The 14343-nt window shown below is 61.7% G+C and overlaps 2 protein-coding genes across 3 annotated transcripts in view; one reads left to right on the top strand and one right to left on the bottom strand.

The window, feature by feature from the left end:
• Nucleotides 1-10991, top strand: part of CIC (capicua transcriptional repressor) — a 25906-nt gene extending 14915 nt beyond the window's left edge. Inside the window, 19 exon segments of the mRNA XM_027858152.1 lie at nt 1330-1479; nt 1674-1908; nt 2014-2143; nt 2235-2417; nt 2656-2821; nt 3841-4040; nt 4122-4344; nt 4922-5025; nt 5102-6341; nt 7162-7349; nt 7431-7552; nt 7643-7818; nt 7982-8281; nt 8509-8819; nt 8969-9195; nt 9275-9429; nt 9512-9643; nt 9735-9866; nt 9959-10991. Of these exon segments, the coding sequence (XP_027713953.1) occupies nt 1330-1479; nt 1674-1908; nt 2014-2143; nt 2235-2417; nt 2656-2821; nt 3841-4040; nt 4122-4344; nt 4922-5025; nt 5102-6341; nt 7162-7349; nt 7431-7552; nt 7643-7818; nt 7982-8281; nt 8509-8819; nt 8969-9195; nt 9275-9429; nt 9512-9643; nt 9735-9866; nt 9959-10314 (4730 nt within the window). The 3' untranslated portion in view covers nt 10315-10991.
• A 1259-nt stretch (nt 10992-12250) lies between these two features.
• PAFAH1B3 (platelet activating factor acetylhydrolase 1b catalytic subunit 3) overlaps nt 12251-14343 on the bottom strand; it is a 3608-nt gene continuing 1515 nt past the window's right edge. The window contains exons 3-5 of one of the 2 annotated variants that reach the window (XM_027858167.1): nt 13467-13586; nt 13158-13280; nt 12251-12563 (exon numbers count right to left, since the gene is read on the bottom strand). In XM_027858167.1, coding sequence (XP_027713968.1) covers nt 12282-12563; nt 13158-13280; nt 13467-13586 — 525 coding nt within the window. In that variant the 3' untranslated portion in view covers nt 12251-12281. The remainder of the gene's footprint in view (nt 12564-13157; nt 13281-13466; nt 13587-14343) is intronic. The other variant, XM_027858168.1, reaches the window with a different exon arrangement.

Below are 14343 nucleotides of genomic sequence, written 5' to 3' on the forward strand. Positions count from 1 at the left end.
GCGGGGGAGGGGGGGCATGCGGCGGCGGCCTCCCGCTCCCCCCGGGCCCGGGCGGCGGCGGCGGCGGCGGCGGAGGAGGAGGCGGCGGCGGAGGCGGCGCCGAGAGCCAGAAGGAGGCGGCGGGCGGTGAGCGGCCCGGAGCCCGCGCGGGACCATGTACTCGGCCCCCCGGCCGCTGCCCGCGCCCGGCGCCGCCGCCCCCCGCGGCCTCGGCATGTTCGGTCAGTGCCCCTTCCCCCCACCCGGCGGGGGGCGGGGGGCCGGGGACCGGGGTTTGCCTTGGCGCGCTTGGCCGCTGCCCGCCGCCCGGCGGCCTTCGATGGGCCGCCCTTGTCAGTGGGAACTTTTGCTGGAGGGATCCCGAGTGGGGACACGCGTTGGGCCGCGGCCCCTGGCGACCTCCGACTCCTTAGCCAGGAGGCTTTGGGGAGGGGCCGGTCGGCCCCCCTTCCTGGAGTCGAGCCCCCTTGGGGGGGCGGGAGAGGGAAGTGATGGGTAGGAAACACCTGGGCCAGGGCTCCCCTCCCCCACAGGGGAGCGGCGGGCTCTGGCTGCCTCCCCATTGTCTGGTCTGCTCCCCCCAGCCCCGGGGCAGTGGAGGGGCCCCTGCCCAGGCCGTGCCGCCGGGGGGTTGGCAGCAGGGGCCGTGTGGCCCGGGCTCTGGCATAGAAGAGCCCCCCTCTGGATATCCCGTAGGGGTTCTTTTGGGGTTCTCTGGGACCCATGGTGGAATGAGAGGGGGCTGAGTCCTCTCCACTCGGGGGCACGTTAGGCCTTGTGATGTCCCAGATGACAGCTGTGGGAGGGGAAAGGGAGGCAGAGCCTCCTCCTCCCCCACGGTTGGGGAATGTGGCGGGGGAGGGGTTGCTGGTAAATGGGCTAAGTAGTGCTGTTCTCCCGGGCCTGCCAGAGGAAAGTTAAGGAGGCTGGGACCTAGAAGGTAGAGGCCCCAGGCAAGCCCCCTGGGCATCTAGGCATTGTTGGACCCAACTGGGAGTAAGGTGTAAATGGGACTTAAGGCTGGATGAGAATGGCTATCTGCTCAAACTCCCTCATTTTACAGATGAGGAAAAGGAGGCCCAGTTAGGATTCTGGAGAAGTCTTGCCTGGGATCTGAGTTGGATGAGTAGCAGGAAGCATAGAGGGGGTTTTTTTTTGGCGGGGGGGGGGGGGGGTGAGGTATAGAGAAGAGGAACCAGCTTTCTGAAAGACAGGAAGGAGCCAGGAGTGAGAGGAGGGATTGGGGGCAGGATGGTTGAGTTGTGCCTGCCTCCCTCCCTCGAGCCTCACCATGCTCCCCACCTACTTTTTCCCTCTCTTTCCTGGCAGTGTGGACAAATGTGGAGCCACGATCAGTGGCCGTATTTCCCTGGCACTCACTTGTCCCGTTCCTGGCACCCAGCCAGCCTGACCCTTCTGTTCAGCCCAGTGAGGCCCAGCAGCCGGCCAGCCACCCTGTCTCCTCTAGTCAGTGCAAAGGTAAGATGCTTGTGGACTGGTGAGAGGGGATGCTCTTTCTCAGGCATTGTAACGGGTTTGGGGTGTCAGCTTGACCTTTCTTTTCCTTTGTGTTGGTCCCATCTTAGTGATATTTGAATGACTAATCCTGGCCTGATCCCTTTTTAACTGGCAGGATTAGCTTTAACAAGTATCTGTTTTTCTCCTGCTTTAAGAGCCTGCCGAGTCAGCAGCAGTAGCCCATGAGCAGTCCCCCAGTGGGACAGGGGGCCCAGAATCTGGACGGCCACCTGGAGCCACCTGCCCTGAGAGCCCAGCTCCTGGCCCTCCACAGGCCCCTGGGGCCTCCGAAGGTGGCAAGGTTCCACCTCAGCATTCTGAGGAGGAAGGCCCTGGCCCTACAGGGGAGAGTCGGCTGGACAGCGAGACAGAGAGTGACCACGATGATGCGTGAGTGTTTTTGGGGGAGGGCCAGCCTCCTGGGATAGGCCGTGGGGACAGGGAAGGGAAAGACACTGGGGGGTGGGGGTCATCCAGCTCTCCCCAATTCCACAGGTTCCTCTCTATCATGTCTCCGGAGATCCAGTTGCCACTCCCACCAGGAAAGCGCCGGACGCAGTCCCTCAGCGCCTTGCCCAAGGAAAGGGACTCCTCTTCTGAGAAGGACGGGCGCAGCCCCAACAAGGTCCTCTAGACCTCCCCTTTCCCTAGCTCGCCTGCTTGCCCTCATTGACTCCCTGAGGCCTGACTGTGCCCTCTCTGTTGTCTGCCTTCAGAGGGAGAAAGACCATATCCGACGCCCCATGAACGCCTTCATGATATTCAGCAAGCGACACCGGGCCCTGGTGCACCAGCGCCACCCAAACCAGGATAACCGGACTGTCAGCAAAATCCTGGGCGAGTGGTGGTATGCACTGGGGCCCAAGGAGAAGCAGAAATACCACGATCTGGCCTTCCAGGTAACCCCCAGCTCCTGCCCCTGCCCCAACAAAGGCCAAGAGGAAGCCGGCAGGAAATACCTCTGGCCGAGGAGGCTCCACCCTAGCCCAGGCCGGGGCCCTGAACCTGCTCTTGTCAGTCCCTCCCACCCCCGCCCACTTCCTCTCCCTGCTCCTCCCAGTCTGTGGCTCCTCTGTGGCTCTCCTGCCAGGGCCTCCCGGGCCCCTGACTGGAGCTCTGCGGCGTTCCCCTTGCCAGGTGAAGGAGGCCCACTTCAAGGCCCACCCAGACTGGAAATGGTGCAACAAAGACCGGAAGAAGTCGAGCTCAGACGCCAAGCCTGTGGCCCTCGGTCTGGCGGGAGGCCCCAAGGAGATGCGGGAGCGCAGCATGTCGGAGACCGGCACGGCAGCTGCTCCGGGAGGTTGGTCAGCAGAGCCCCAGGACATCGGTGCCGGCCGGTACCCAGACAGTGCTGCTTTATAGATGGGAAAAGAGACAAGATTGGGGCCCAGTCTGGGGAAGCCTGGTCTTGGCCTCCAGCGTCCCCAGGCCTCCTTTCTCTCAATGGCTCCCTCTCAGCTTCCCTCCTACGGCTCCACAAGCCTCGTCTAGCATTTACCCTCCCAGTGTGTGGGCTGACCTCCTGAGCTCTCCCATCCAGCACCCTCTTCTACCCTCATTTCAGTCCATTTTTGGTTTAGCAAAAGCAGACTTGTTCTCAGAGTCAGAAGGCATAGGTTGCAGTTTGCTTCAGAGGAGCAAGTCGGGCACCTTTCTGAGCCTCAGCCAACAGAATGGGAATGCTGAGCCTTGCCCTGCCTCCCCACAAAGTGCTTGTGACAGAAGGGCTTGATGAGTCTCAAGAGAGCAAAGGAATCAGTGATCCTGATTGTTCTCTTCTTTGCCCTTTCCTTCCTGGAAACAGTGGCACACTTAGTTGTTTGAAACGGTGCCCAGGATCATAGAACTAGAAAGTATCTGAGGCTGGATTTGAACTTGGGTCCTCTTGACTCCAGCGCTAGTGCTCTATTCACTGTACCATCTCGGTGCCCATTTAAAAGAGCTGGGCATCATTGGCCTAGAGGAGACTTGGGCGGGGGGGGAATGTGTGTGTGTGCATGTGCATATATGTACCCATGATGGCATTTGTCTTTAAGGACTAGCACAGAAGAGGGATCACACTCTGCTGGGCCCCTCTGGGTCGCCTTGGAGCAGTGAGAAGGAATCCTAGAGAGACAGGTTTTGACTGGACATCCAGAGAGCCTCATGGCCTTGGGATGCTCCCCTCTGTCTCGCGAAGCCTTGATTCCCCATCATTAGAGAGGTCATGGCCGAGGTCAGACGTGACCCCGTGCCAGCGGGGCCGTGGGGAAGGCTCACATCTGCGCTGGCTGACCTGGGCTCTCGTTAGACTCTGACTCTGGTTTCTTCCCCACGCAGTCTCATCAGAGTTACTGTCAGTAGCAGCCCAAACCCTGCTGGGCGCAGAGGTCAAGACCCCTGCGTCTGGCCCTGGGGCAGCGGAACGGCTCCACCCAGCAGGGCCCGGCCCCACCAGGCCGAGAGCTTTCTCCCACAGTGGCGTGCATGGCTTAGATGGGGGTGAAGCAGACAGCCAGGCGCTGCAGGAACTCACCCAGGTACAGCTGGGGGGAGGGCCCCCGAGGGCAGGGGTCATCAGGACTCCATCAGCCAACCCTGCGTCTCCACCCTCCCCGCAGATGGTGTCAGGTCCAGCTCCCTACACGGGGCCGAAGCCTCCGCCGCAGTACGGGGGCCCGGGACCCTTTGCCGCTCCCAGCGAGGGGGGAGCCTTGGCAGGCGGGCGGCCCCCAATGCTGCCAGCAAGGCCATCCCGCTCCCAGCGCACAGCTAGTGAAGACATGACCAGTGATGAGGAGCGGATGGTCATTTGTGAGGAGGAGGGAGATGATGATGTCATAGGTGAGGAGGAGAGATGGGGGGCACAAGGGAGGACACGGGCTTGCAGACTCGGGCATGTTGGAACTTTGTCAAGGAGCCTTCGAGTCTGGCCCAGACCTCGCGCTTCAGTGTGGAGGGATCGGACGTCACCTCCCTGGGCTTTCCCTTGGTTGCACCCATCCTGTTCTCTGCCTGTCCACGCCCCCCCCCCCCATGCCTCCTAGGTGGCAGGCCCCTGTGTTTTTAACAGCAGTGTCCACCCTACAAAATGCTTACCAATAACCTCACTGATTGTCATGAGAGCCCCTCCTCCAGGGGGCACGGCCTTTTTTATAGATGAAGAGACAGGTCTGGGAAGGGGTGACAGAGCAAGCTTCTGGCCATGGGGCCCTTTTCTCCAACTTGCGCTTGTCTTCTCCTGAATCTTTGTACCCCCTGTCCCCCATGATTGCCAACTTTTCCTGACCATTGTGAGCTGCCGTTAAAAGCTGACAGGAGAGAAAAGCTTGTGTCTTCTCAGAGGGACTGGGGGTGTTGCTTCCAAGGGGCTTCGGGGCACAGGCTCACCGGCGTCTTCTCTGCCCCTCTGCTTCCCAAGCGGACGACAGCTTTGGCACCACCGACATCGACCTAAAGTGCAAGGAGCAGGTGACGGACAGTGACAGCGAGGACAGTTCTGGGGAGGACCCCGAGGGGGCCAAGGTGAGGGGCCAGGGCAGGCCAGGGAGGGGGAGCCCCAGGCTGTAGGGCCTCCCTTCACCCTGATGCCTTCTCCCAGGGTTTTGGCAGGAAGCTGTTCTCACCCGTGATCCGTTCATCCTCGTTGTCTGCTGCCTTCACGCACTGCCGCCCGGCCCTGGAGCCCGAACCCCCTGGAGCCCCTGACCCATCTTCAGCTTTTCCCAAGGGCTATGGCCCCACACCTGCCTCCTCCTCTTCCTCCTCCTCCTTCCAGCCGGCCCCTCGGGAGCCTGGTCGAGGTGCTGCTGGAGGGCCTCTGCGTGCCCAGCACCCAGCTGGGGGAGGCCCGCTGCCTCCTAAAGCTCGATTTCCTCCCGTGGACCCAAATGTCTATCGGCGCAAGCGGCCAGAGAGCACCGCAGGGCCAGAGCCCTTCCCTGGCCCCTCGGTCATCGCCTCACCCCCTGGAGGGGGTGTCTTGCAGGCCTTGGTGCTGCCCCCAGGGGGCAGCCTGTACCCGGCCAAGGAGCCCCTGGAGCGGGACGGGAGCACAGCCGCCCGACTGCCATCAGCCACGGTGCTGGTGACAGCCCCCGCCTCCCTGGGGAGTGGCGGACTCACCTATGGGGCACCCCCGGCCCCTCCACGCCCCGCTCCTACTGTGGTGACCAATGTGGTACGGCCAGTCAGCAGTACACCCGTGCCCATTGCTTCCAAACCTTTCCCCGGGGCGGGACGAGGTGAGGGGTCGCCGGCTGAAGGAGGCGCCAAAGGGGAGGCAGGGGCTGGTCCCCGAGCACCAGGGGGCTCCCCACTTGGTATTGGTCTGGTCTACACTGATAAAAAACAGGCAGCCCCTACAGCCCCTCATCTGGTGGCAGGACCCCTTCTGGGGGTGGGCAAGGCTCCTGCTGCTGTGACCAACCTTCTTGTGGGTGCCCCGGGCTATGGCGCCTCTGCCCCTCCAGCGGTGCAGTTCATTGCCCAGGGCCCACCTGGTGGAGGGGGGGCAGCAGCTGCAGCGGGGCCCCCCACTGGCAGTGGCCCCAATGGCCCCGTGCCCCTGGGCATCCTGCAGCCTGCCCCTCTGGGCAAGCCTGGGGGCATCACCCAGGTGCAGTACATCCTGCCCACCCTGCCCCAGCAGCTGCAAGTGGCCCCAGCCCCAGCAGCACCCGGGCCCAAAGCCGCAGCTGTCGGGGGGTCAGGCCCCACGGCCAGCATCCGCTTTGCCCTGCCACCAGGAACTACCACCAATGGGAAGGTCCTGGCACCAGCCACCCCAGCCCCTGGGATTCCCATTCTGCAGCCAGTGCCCTCTGCTGCACCCCCCAAAGGTGAGGGGGGAGGGCGGTGAGAGTGTCAACTGATACTGGCGTGGTAAGGGCTTGGAGACGTGGTGTCAGGCAGGCTAAGTTACACAAGGTAACAGGCTGGAGATGATTTCAAGGCCAGCGCAACTGATAGAGAAGGCCTGACCTTAGATTAAAGCCAACTGCCCGAGCTGCAGTTATAGGATGGCAAAGGTGTGGTGAGACAGCAGCTCATTTGACAAAGATCCAAAAGTCTGAGTGGGCCATAAGCTCTAATAATAGAAGCCTCCAATGAGATCCGGCGTCCTGACCAGTCCAGCGGTCTGCACCAGAAGGTGGGCTGTCCAGGACGGGGAGGCGTTAGTCATCTCTGGCCTGGTCGGAGCCAATCCAGAGGAGGGCAGCCAGGTTTCGAAGGCCGAGTGACAGCTGTGAGCAGCGACCTGCGTGTGGCAGGGGGGATCATAGAGGACCGGTGGGTCCTGTAGTGGGGTGGGAGATGTGATGAGAGCTGCCTGCCCCACTATGGGATGGGCAGCTGGGTGCTGTCAGGACTTTTGAGCCGAGATTTGGTGTTTGCTAGGAGTGTTCCCGCAGGCCGTTTCTACTCGGGGATAGATTAGATGGCATTTGGTCCGATTGGTTTGAGGTTCTAAGGAATGAATCTGCTCGTGAAGGTGGAAGGTTCAGAGAATGCTCCGTGAGCGCTGGCACCAGGGAGAGTCAGGGCTCGATGGGGGAAGGGGTGTCTGAGCGAAGATGACGTTGGAGATGTGGGGAGGAGGAAGGTGAACCCTGCACGTCTATTGGGTACCTCAGCCGCCCTCCCTCTCTTCACCTTCAGCCCAGTCAGTGTCTCCAGTGCAGGCCCAGCCCTCGGCAGGCCCCACCCAGCTGCTGCCCGGGAAGGTCCTGGTACCCCTGGCAGCGCCTAGTGTGGCAGTACGAGGTGGGGGGGCCAGCCAGCCTTTGCCCTTGGTGAGCCCACCTTTCTCTGTTCCGGTGCAGAATGGAGCCCAGCCATCCAGCAAAGTAAGTGACTGGGCCCTGGGGTGGGCACTGGGGACATGGCCATGGACCAAAGACAACTCCCCACCCTCTTTCTTCCCCTAGATCATCCAGCTGACCCCAGTGCCAGTGACCACCCCTGGCAGCCTGGTACCCCCACTTAGCCCAGCCACCCTGCCTAGTCCTGCATCCCAGTCTCAGAAGGTCATTTTGCCCTCTTCCACCAGGTAATTTGGTGAGGTGGGGTGGGGACGTGGACATAGTAGAGGCCCCGCCGGCCCTAGCTTACCTCCCCTACTGTGATTTTTCTTGGGCAGAATAACATATGTGCAGTCGGCTGCTGGGCATGCCCTTCCCCTGGGTCCCAGCGCCTCCTCCAGCCAGAGTGGAGCTCCTGGCACCCCAGCCTCTTATGGACCTGCCAGCTCCGTGGCCCTGGGCTTCACCACCATTGGGCCCAGTGGCCCTGCCATAGTCCAACCCCTGATCTCAGGTGAGGCACACTGGATAGTCATATTGAAGGAGTAGTCGAGATTTACAGGGATAGAGGGATTAAGACTGGTGGGGGAGGGGCATTTGAGGAAAGGGTCGTAGAGCGGAAGGAGGCAGGTGGTATCCATCCCAAGTCCTAACCCTGCTTCCTCCCTCTCTTCCAGGCCAAGCCCCCCTGCTGGCCCCAGGCCAGGTTGGTGTGTCACCAGTCCCCAGTCCCCAGCTGCCGCCAGCCTGTACTGGAGGTCCTGTCATCACAGCCTTCTACCCTGGCGGGCCAGGGGGCCCCTCAGCCATGCCACTCCCTCAGCCAGCCCCACCAACCCCAGCTCCTCCAGGTCTCGTCTATACTGTGGCCACCAGCGCTGCCCCACCTGCTGCCATCCTGCCCAAAGGTGGGGCACCTGGTCCTCCGGCCCCCACTGCCTCTCAGACCCCCACCAGTCCTTTTCCCAGTGCCACAGGTGGGTGACGTGCCTAGGTTGGGGTCCTGGGCTAGGGAGAAATGGGGATGGGGATTTCAAAGATGGGAATGTGACTCTGGCATGGGGGGTTACCCTGGCGAGTGGGAGGCCTACCTGGTGAACATGAACCAGTTTACCATCCAGCCAATCACTGGAGCAGCACATGGGCAGAAAAAGGTCCAGGGTTTTATAGGTTGCATCCCGGGCATTTCTTTTCTCTTCGACAGGCTCCGTGGCCTATAGTTTGGTGACCCCAAAAGCCCAGCGTCCACCACCCAAGCCCCCACAGAAGGTGAAGGCGGCCATTGCCAGCATCCCTGTGGGCTCCTATGAGTCTGGGGTCCCTGGCCGGCCAGGCCCCATCCCCCGGCAGGCTGCAGAGCAGGGTCCCCCCAGGGAAGTGGCCCCAGAGACAGATGCTGATGGGGGTCCAGCCACGCCCGCACCCCCACCTCCACCAGATAATTGGGCTGCCCGCGCCAGCCCTCCCCCCGCCCCTCCCGCAGAGGATCGGCCGGGAGTCAAGGCACCAGAGATGGTGAGAGAGGGAGCTGGGGGGCAGGGGTTGCTGTCCTCATGCCTTTGCCCATTCCCCTCTCCCCTCAATAGCCACGCCCCTTTGGGCAGTTCTGAGCTCACTACCCTCCACCGCTCTCCTTCTTTCGCCCCACTTCTTCCTGACCTCAGGCCAGCAAGATTCCCAGCTCCCCAGATTGGCGGATTCCAGCTCTGGCACTGGAGAGCCGGGGGGAGCCCCCAGCTCCGCCCAGCCCAGCCCCTGCCCCCGGAGGCAGTGAAGGTGCAGGTGGGCGGCCTCCAGGGGCTGGAGACACCCCGGAGCGGAAGGAAGCCCCCAGCAAGAAGGTGAAGGTTCGGCCCCCTCCCCTGAAGAAGACTTTCGACTCGGTGGACAAGTGAGTGTCGGAAGGGCAGGGAGGTGGAGCCCCCGAGCAGGGTGGTGTGGACAGGGGTTTGATGCTGGCCATCCCCCAGCAGGGTCCTCTCCGAGGTGGACTTTGAGGAGCGCTTTGCGGAGCTGCCTGAATTCCGGCCAGAGGAGGTGCTGCCCTCGCCCACCCTGCAGTCGCTGGCCACCTCCCCCCGAGCCATCCTGGGCTCCTACCGAAAGAAGAGGAAGAACTCGACGGGTGAGGAGCTGCCTGGGTGGTGGCCTGCCTCGGGGCCATGGGCAGCCGGGGCTCCTCCCTGACACCTCTCCCCTCTCCCCAGACCTGGACTCAGCCCCAGAGGACCCCACCTCCCCCAAGCGCAAAATGAGGCGTCGCTCGAGCTGCAGCTCCGAGCCCAACACGCCGAAGAGCGCCAAGTGCGAGGGCGACATCTTCACATTTGACCGGACCGGTGAGGCTGCGGGACGAAGCCTGGGGGGGGTGGCGCGGGGGGTTGCCGGTGGGGCGGCGCGGCCTCCTCACCTGGCCTTCCTTGACTGCAGGCACCGAGGCAGAGGACGTGCTGGGGGAGCTGGAGTACGAGAAGGTGCCCTACTCGTCCCTACGCCGCACCCTAGACCAGCGGCGGGCTCTGGTCATGCAGCTCTTCCAGGACCACGGCTTCTTCCCCTCGGGTGAGCGGGGGCTGTCGGCCATGGGTCAGCCGGGATGGTCTCCCCACGACCCCCGCCCCCTGGTGCTCACAGTGCTGTCCATTCGTCCCCAGCCCAGGCCACGGCAGCATTCCAGGCCCGCTACGCCGACATCTTTCCCTCCAAAGTGTGTCTCCAGCTGAAGATCCGAGAGGTCCGACAGAAGATCATGCAGGCGGCCACACCCACAGAACAGCCCCCTGGCGGGGAGGCCCCTGGACCTGGGCCTCCACCAGCCAGCGCAGGGGCTGCTCCCCCACCCCCATCCGAGGGTCCTGACTCGCCCCCACCTGCTCCGGACTCTTCCTCATCCTCCGTCCCCTCAGCTGCCTCTTCCCAACCCTCAGAGCCGGCACCCGGTGAATCCAGCTGGGATGGGGCCACCCAGCCTTCGCCTCCACCCCCTGGGCCTTCGCCAGGGGGCAGGTGAGGTGTCTGCTGGGGAGTCACATCCCCAAGGGCCTGGAGCACCTATCGAGGAGACAGATGGCCCTGAGCTGGCCCTGGGCAGGAAGCTTTGTGGGGAGGGTGGGTAGCCCTGTACATTAAGCCTCCCTCCAGTGAAAGGAGGAATAAGGTCCCCTCTTCCCACTGCTTCCCTCCCTGGGGACTGGGGGGGGAGGCAGCGGAAGGCAGAGGGGGGACTCTGGCCCCCACGGAGCCCCTGTACATAACCTGGAGTTTGTTACCTTTCGAATCTTTTCACTCTACTTTATGCAAAATGGCTCATGAGGGTAGGACTGAAGGAGGGAAGATGGGAGCCCCCTCTCCCCCATGTGAGGGGGCACTGGGGAGATAGCCCAGAACTGAGGGTGGTGGTGCCCACTTCCCTCTCTCCCCTCCCTCGAGGGGCTGGACTCAGGTTAGTTTGGGGGTAGGGGGGAGGATCAAGGTGGGGGGGCCTCCTGCACTTTGGCCCTAGGTTGGGGGGCAGGCCAGGGTGCGCCCCTTTCCTCCTTACTGCCCCCCCCCCAGGCTGTCCTTTCTAAGAAGGCAATTCCCCTGTCCTCCCCCCCCCCCCCCTGGAACAATACATGTTGATCATGTGCAATATTTCTTACTGTGCCGAGAAGCCTCGAAGACCGAGATTAAAGCTGTTTTAACACACGTGTCTGACGGCCCGGGGAGCCTGGGAGGCAGCAATTCCACCATTGGTCACCTGCCCCGGGGAAGGCCCTGCCCCTGACCTCTGGCTTGTAGTAGATGGCCCAGGGATCACTGCCAGTGTTGGGCTGAGGCCTGACCCAGGCCAGTGTAGGCCAGTGTCATGGCGCATCCCCCCCCCACCGCCACCCTGTGGCCGGAGGTGGTAATGGGCCTTTCTGGGGAGAGTTGAGGTGTCCATCGTGAACTCCCCCCGCCCCCAGCCAGGTCAGCGGTGAGGGGGTGGGGCCTGATCCTAGCTGTGAGGAAGTGAGCTGCAGGGGAAGAGAAGGTGGAGTGCACGACCAGGGAGTTGGGCCCTCCCCCTCCAGGCTTATCTGAGGGAGGAGATTTGGGTCAGCGCCCACCAGGCTCCCTGTGAGACACCCTGGTCTGCTAGCAAGTTACTCAGCCCCAGAGACCCAGGAACTTGGCATCTTGGGTCACCAGGTCAGAGTCCTATCTGGAAGGAAACCTTTGAGGCCACCTAGGCCAGGGTATGGCCCCAGAGCTTAGAATGGTTCTTGTGTGTACAAAAGCTTGTGTGGGGGTTGTTTACGACCTTGTTCTAGTCTGCCCCACAACCCCTATTTTAGAATCTTCGAAGGACTAAAGTCACAGGTTAAGTGGGAGAGCCTGGATTTAAACTTGGATCTTCTGATGACAGATTGTGCCCTCTTTCCCCCCACCCCATGCTGCCTTTTTTGGATGGGGGGTTGGGGGTAACATGGGAGAGTCTGGACATTGGCAAAAAAATGCCTCCTACACAGCCAGGCCATCTAAATCCACACACATGCCAACTTGAGCCTTTGGCCTGCCCCAACCCTCAGCTCTGTGAGACAGTAAGTGGCAAGTCCCTTGTTTATCGGCAAAGGGAGTTCTTTCCTTCCAGTGTAAATCCTAAGGCCAAAGTCAACCAGGAAGGACCCCCCCCCCAAGTAGAGCCGAGCATAATTAAGAGGGCAGGTGGCATTGGGGTGGACGTAAGGATCCAGTGGGGTGGGGTGGGGCCTGCAGAATTGTCACAGGCCTTTGGCCTAGCTCCTTGGCTGGCTCTGTCTGGCCCCGCTTTCCCATGTAGAAGATGAAGGGGTTGACCTAAGTCCCTAAGTCTCCATCCAGCTGGGTCCACAGGGTTTCCCTCCGGTATGGATGGGGCCAGTGGGGAAATGTTCCTGCCAGAATCACTTGAGACAGACAAAAGATGAGGCTGGAGACCAGACTGGGGAACAGGGTGTTTAATGGGGAGGGAATTTAGGGGCCAGGCTCAGGCTGTGGGGGTCCCTGGCCTGAAGCGAGGAGGCGCAGCAATAAAGCGTGCAAAGCCCTGCACACAGGCGTATAGCCCAGGCGGGTCAGATGCAGGTAGTCATACATGTCGTGGTGGCTGATGGTACCATCTGAGTGCACGAAGCCAGGGTCAGCATCCAGGAAGTGAGCACGAGGCCGGCCTGCCAGGGCTGCTCGGACCAGCTCGTTGACGCGGCGGTTTTTCTCCCTCAGTGGGTTGGGGTGCTGGCCCCTTGGGAGCAGGGCCTGAAGGGTGGAGCAAGGCTGAGGAGGGCGGGCAGGGAGATAGCTCCCCTTCCCACAGAAGTAGAGTCTGATCATTAGGAAGTGTGTGTGGTCGACCTTGGGTTTCTCACTCTAAAATGAGGTTGACCTAGATTGTACCTGAATATCCTTTCAGTCCTAAACTCTACAATCCATACTGTCCCTTAGGCGGCCTCAATTTCCCAACTTAATAAGGACAGGTCCCAGCTCTAAAAGGGCAGGAATGGCTTGGGTACAGAGAAGTCTCAGCTTGGTATATGACCTTAGGCGATTTTTTCCCTCGAGTCAGTTTCCTCTTCATGGGGTCCTGGCCCTGGACTCCATTTGTGACCTTGCCCAAGTCCCCTTCCCTTCCTGAGCCTCAGTTTCTTTCCCCTGTCAAATTGGGGTAGGGGTGCCACAGACCTTCCCCCATAAGGCCTCCTAGCTGTGGGACCTGCCTCTTGAGGGCAAGGAAAAGAGAAAGGAGTAGGTAGGCAAGATGGCCTAGTATTTGAGACCCTCCCTCAGTCCCTCCCTCCCTCCCTCCTTCCATCCGTCTGTCCGTCCATCAATTCTGGGGCTGGCCTCACTTACCAGCACAACCACTCGGGCCTGGGGCTGCCGCTGGTTCACCAGGCCCACGATTGCCTCGATTCCAGCTGCGACCTGCTCTGCCGTGTGCCCATGGTTATTGGTCCCCACCCAGACCACCACAATCTGTGAGACAGGCAGCAAGACCACGATGAAGTGGGGATCCAGGAGGCCTGGGTCCTTAGCCCCCGGGGCAAGGCACTGCATCCCTCGGGCACCCCCCACCCTGGGGTGTATGAAAACTGTAACGGCAATCTGAGAAAATGGCAGCCCCTGGACGGGGTCCCCAACCCAGGCCTTGGTCCCTCTCACCTTGGGGCGGATGTGCTCCAGCTCCCCATTCTCCAGCCTCCACAGGACGTGCTGAGTGCTGTCCCCACCCATCCCGAAGTTGAGGGCATGAAGAGGGGAGAAGAGCTCCCTCCAAAGCTGCTGGGACAGAAGCGTGGATAGGATGGCCACAGAGCCCCGGGCTCAGCCCTTGCCTGTGCTCCTAGCCTGGTCACCACAGAGGAAGCCGGAAACCCCCCTGGGAGCCCTCTCCTTCTCTGGGCCTCCTATAAGTGGAAGGGCAGGCTGGGGAAGCCTACAGAGCCCTCCTCAGAATCATGCCTTTGAAAGAACTGAAGGAAAGCCTCAGCTTCAGCCAGTTCTTTGGGAAAATAAAGTCTTCTATTTGTTGACTGTTGGGTGTCCCATCCAAGCTCATGGTGCTTGGGAATCGGCACCTCTTGGGTTTCAGGTAAGAAACTCTAATTAGTGCAGCCCCCTGTGCCATGGAGAGTGAACTGAAGGCCTGCTGGCCTTGAGAGGCTGAGGCAGAATTCAAGGCCAGGTCTTCTGACTTCCAAAACCCAGCTGTCTGCTCATGACCTTACAACTGAGGAAACTGAGGTGAAGTGACTCTACAGGCTCACCAAGGTGAGGTGTGCCCCCCAGGCCTCTCCTGGCTTTGGGCCCCCCCTCCTCCCAGCAATGCCCCCAGCCCCCTCCCAGCTCTGCCCCTCAGGCCTCTCCTAGCTTTGGGCCCCCCTCCTCCCAGCAATGCCCCCCAGGACTCTCCTAGCTTTGGGCCTCCCCCCCAGCAACGCCCCCAGGCCCCTTGTAGCTATGCCCTCAGCCCCCTCCCACCTCTGCCCCTCAGGCTTCTCCTAGCTTTGGGCCCCCCCTCCTCCCAGCAATGCCCCCA

This window comes from Vombatus ursinus, unplaced genomic scaffold (assembly GCF_900497805.2).
Source record: "Vombatus ursinus unplaced genomic scaffold, bare-nosed wombat genome assembly UNPS02012758.1, whole genome shotgun sequence".
Classification (NCBI taxonomy): Eukaryota; Metazoa; Chordata; class Mammalia; order Diprotodontia; family Vombatidae; genus Vombatus; species Vombatus ursinus.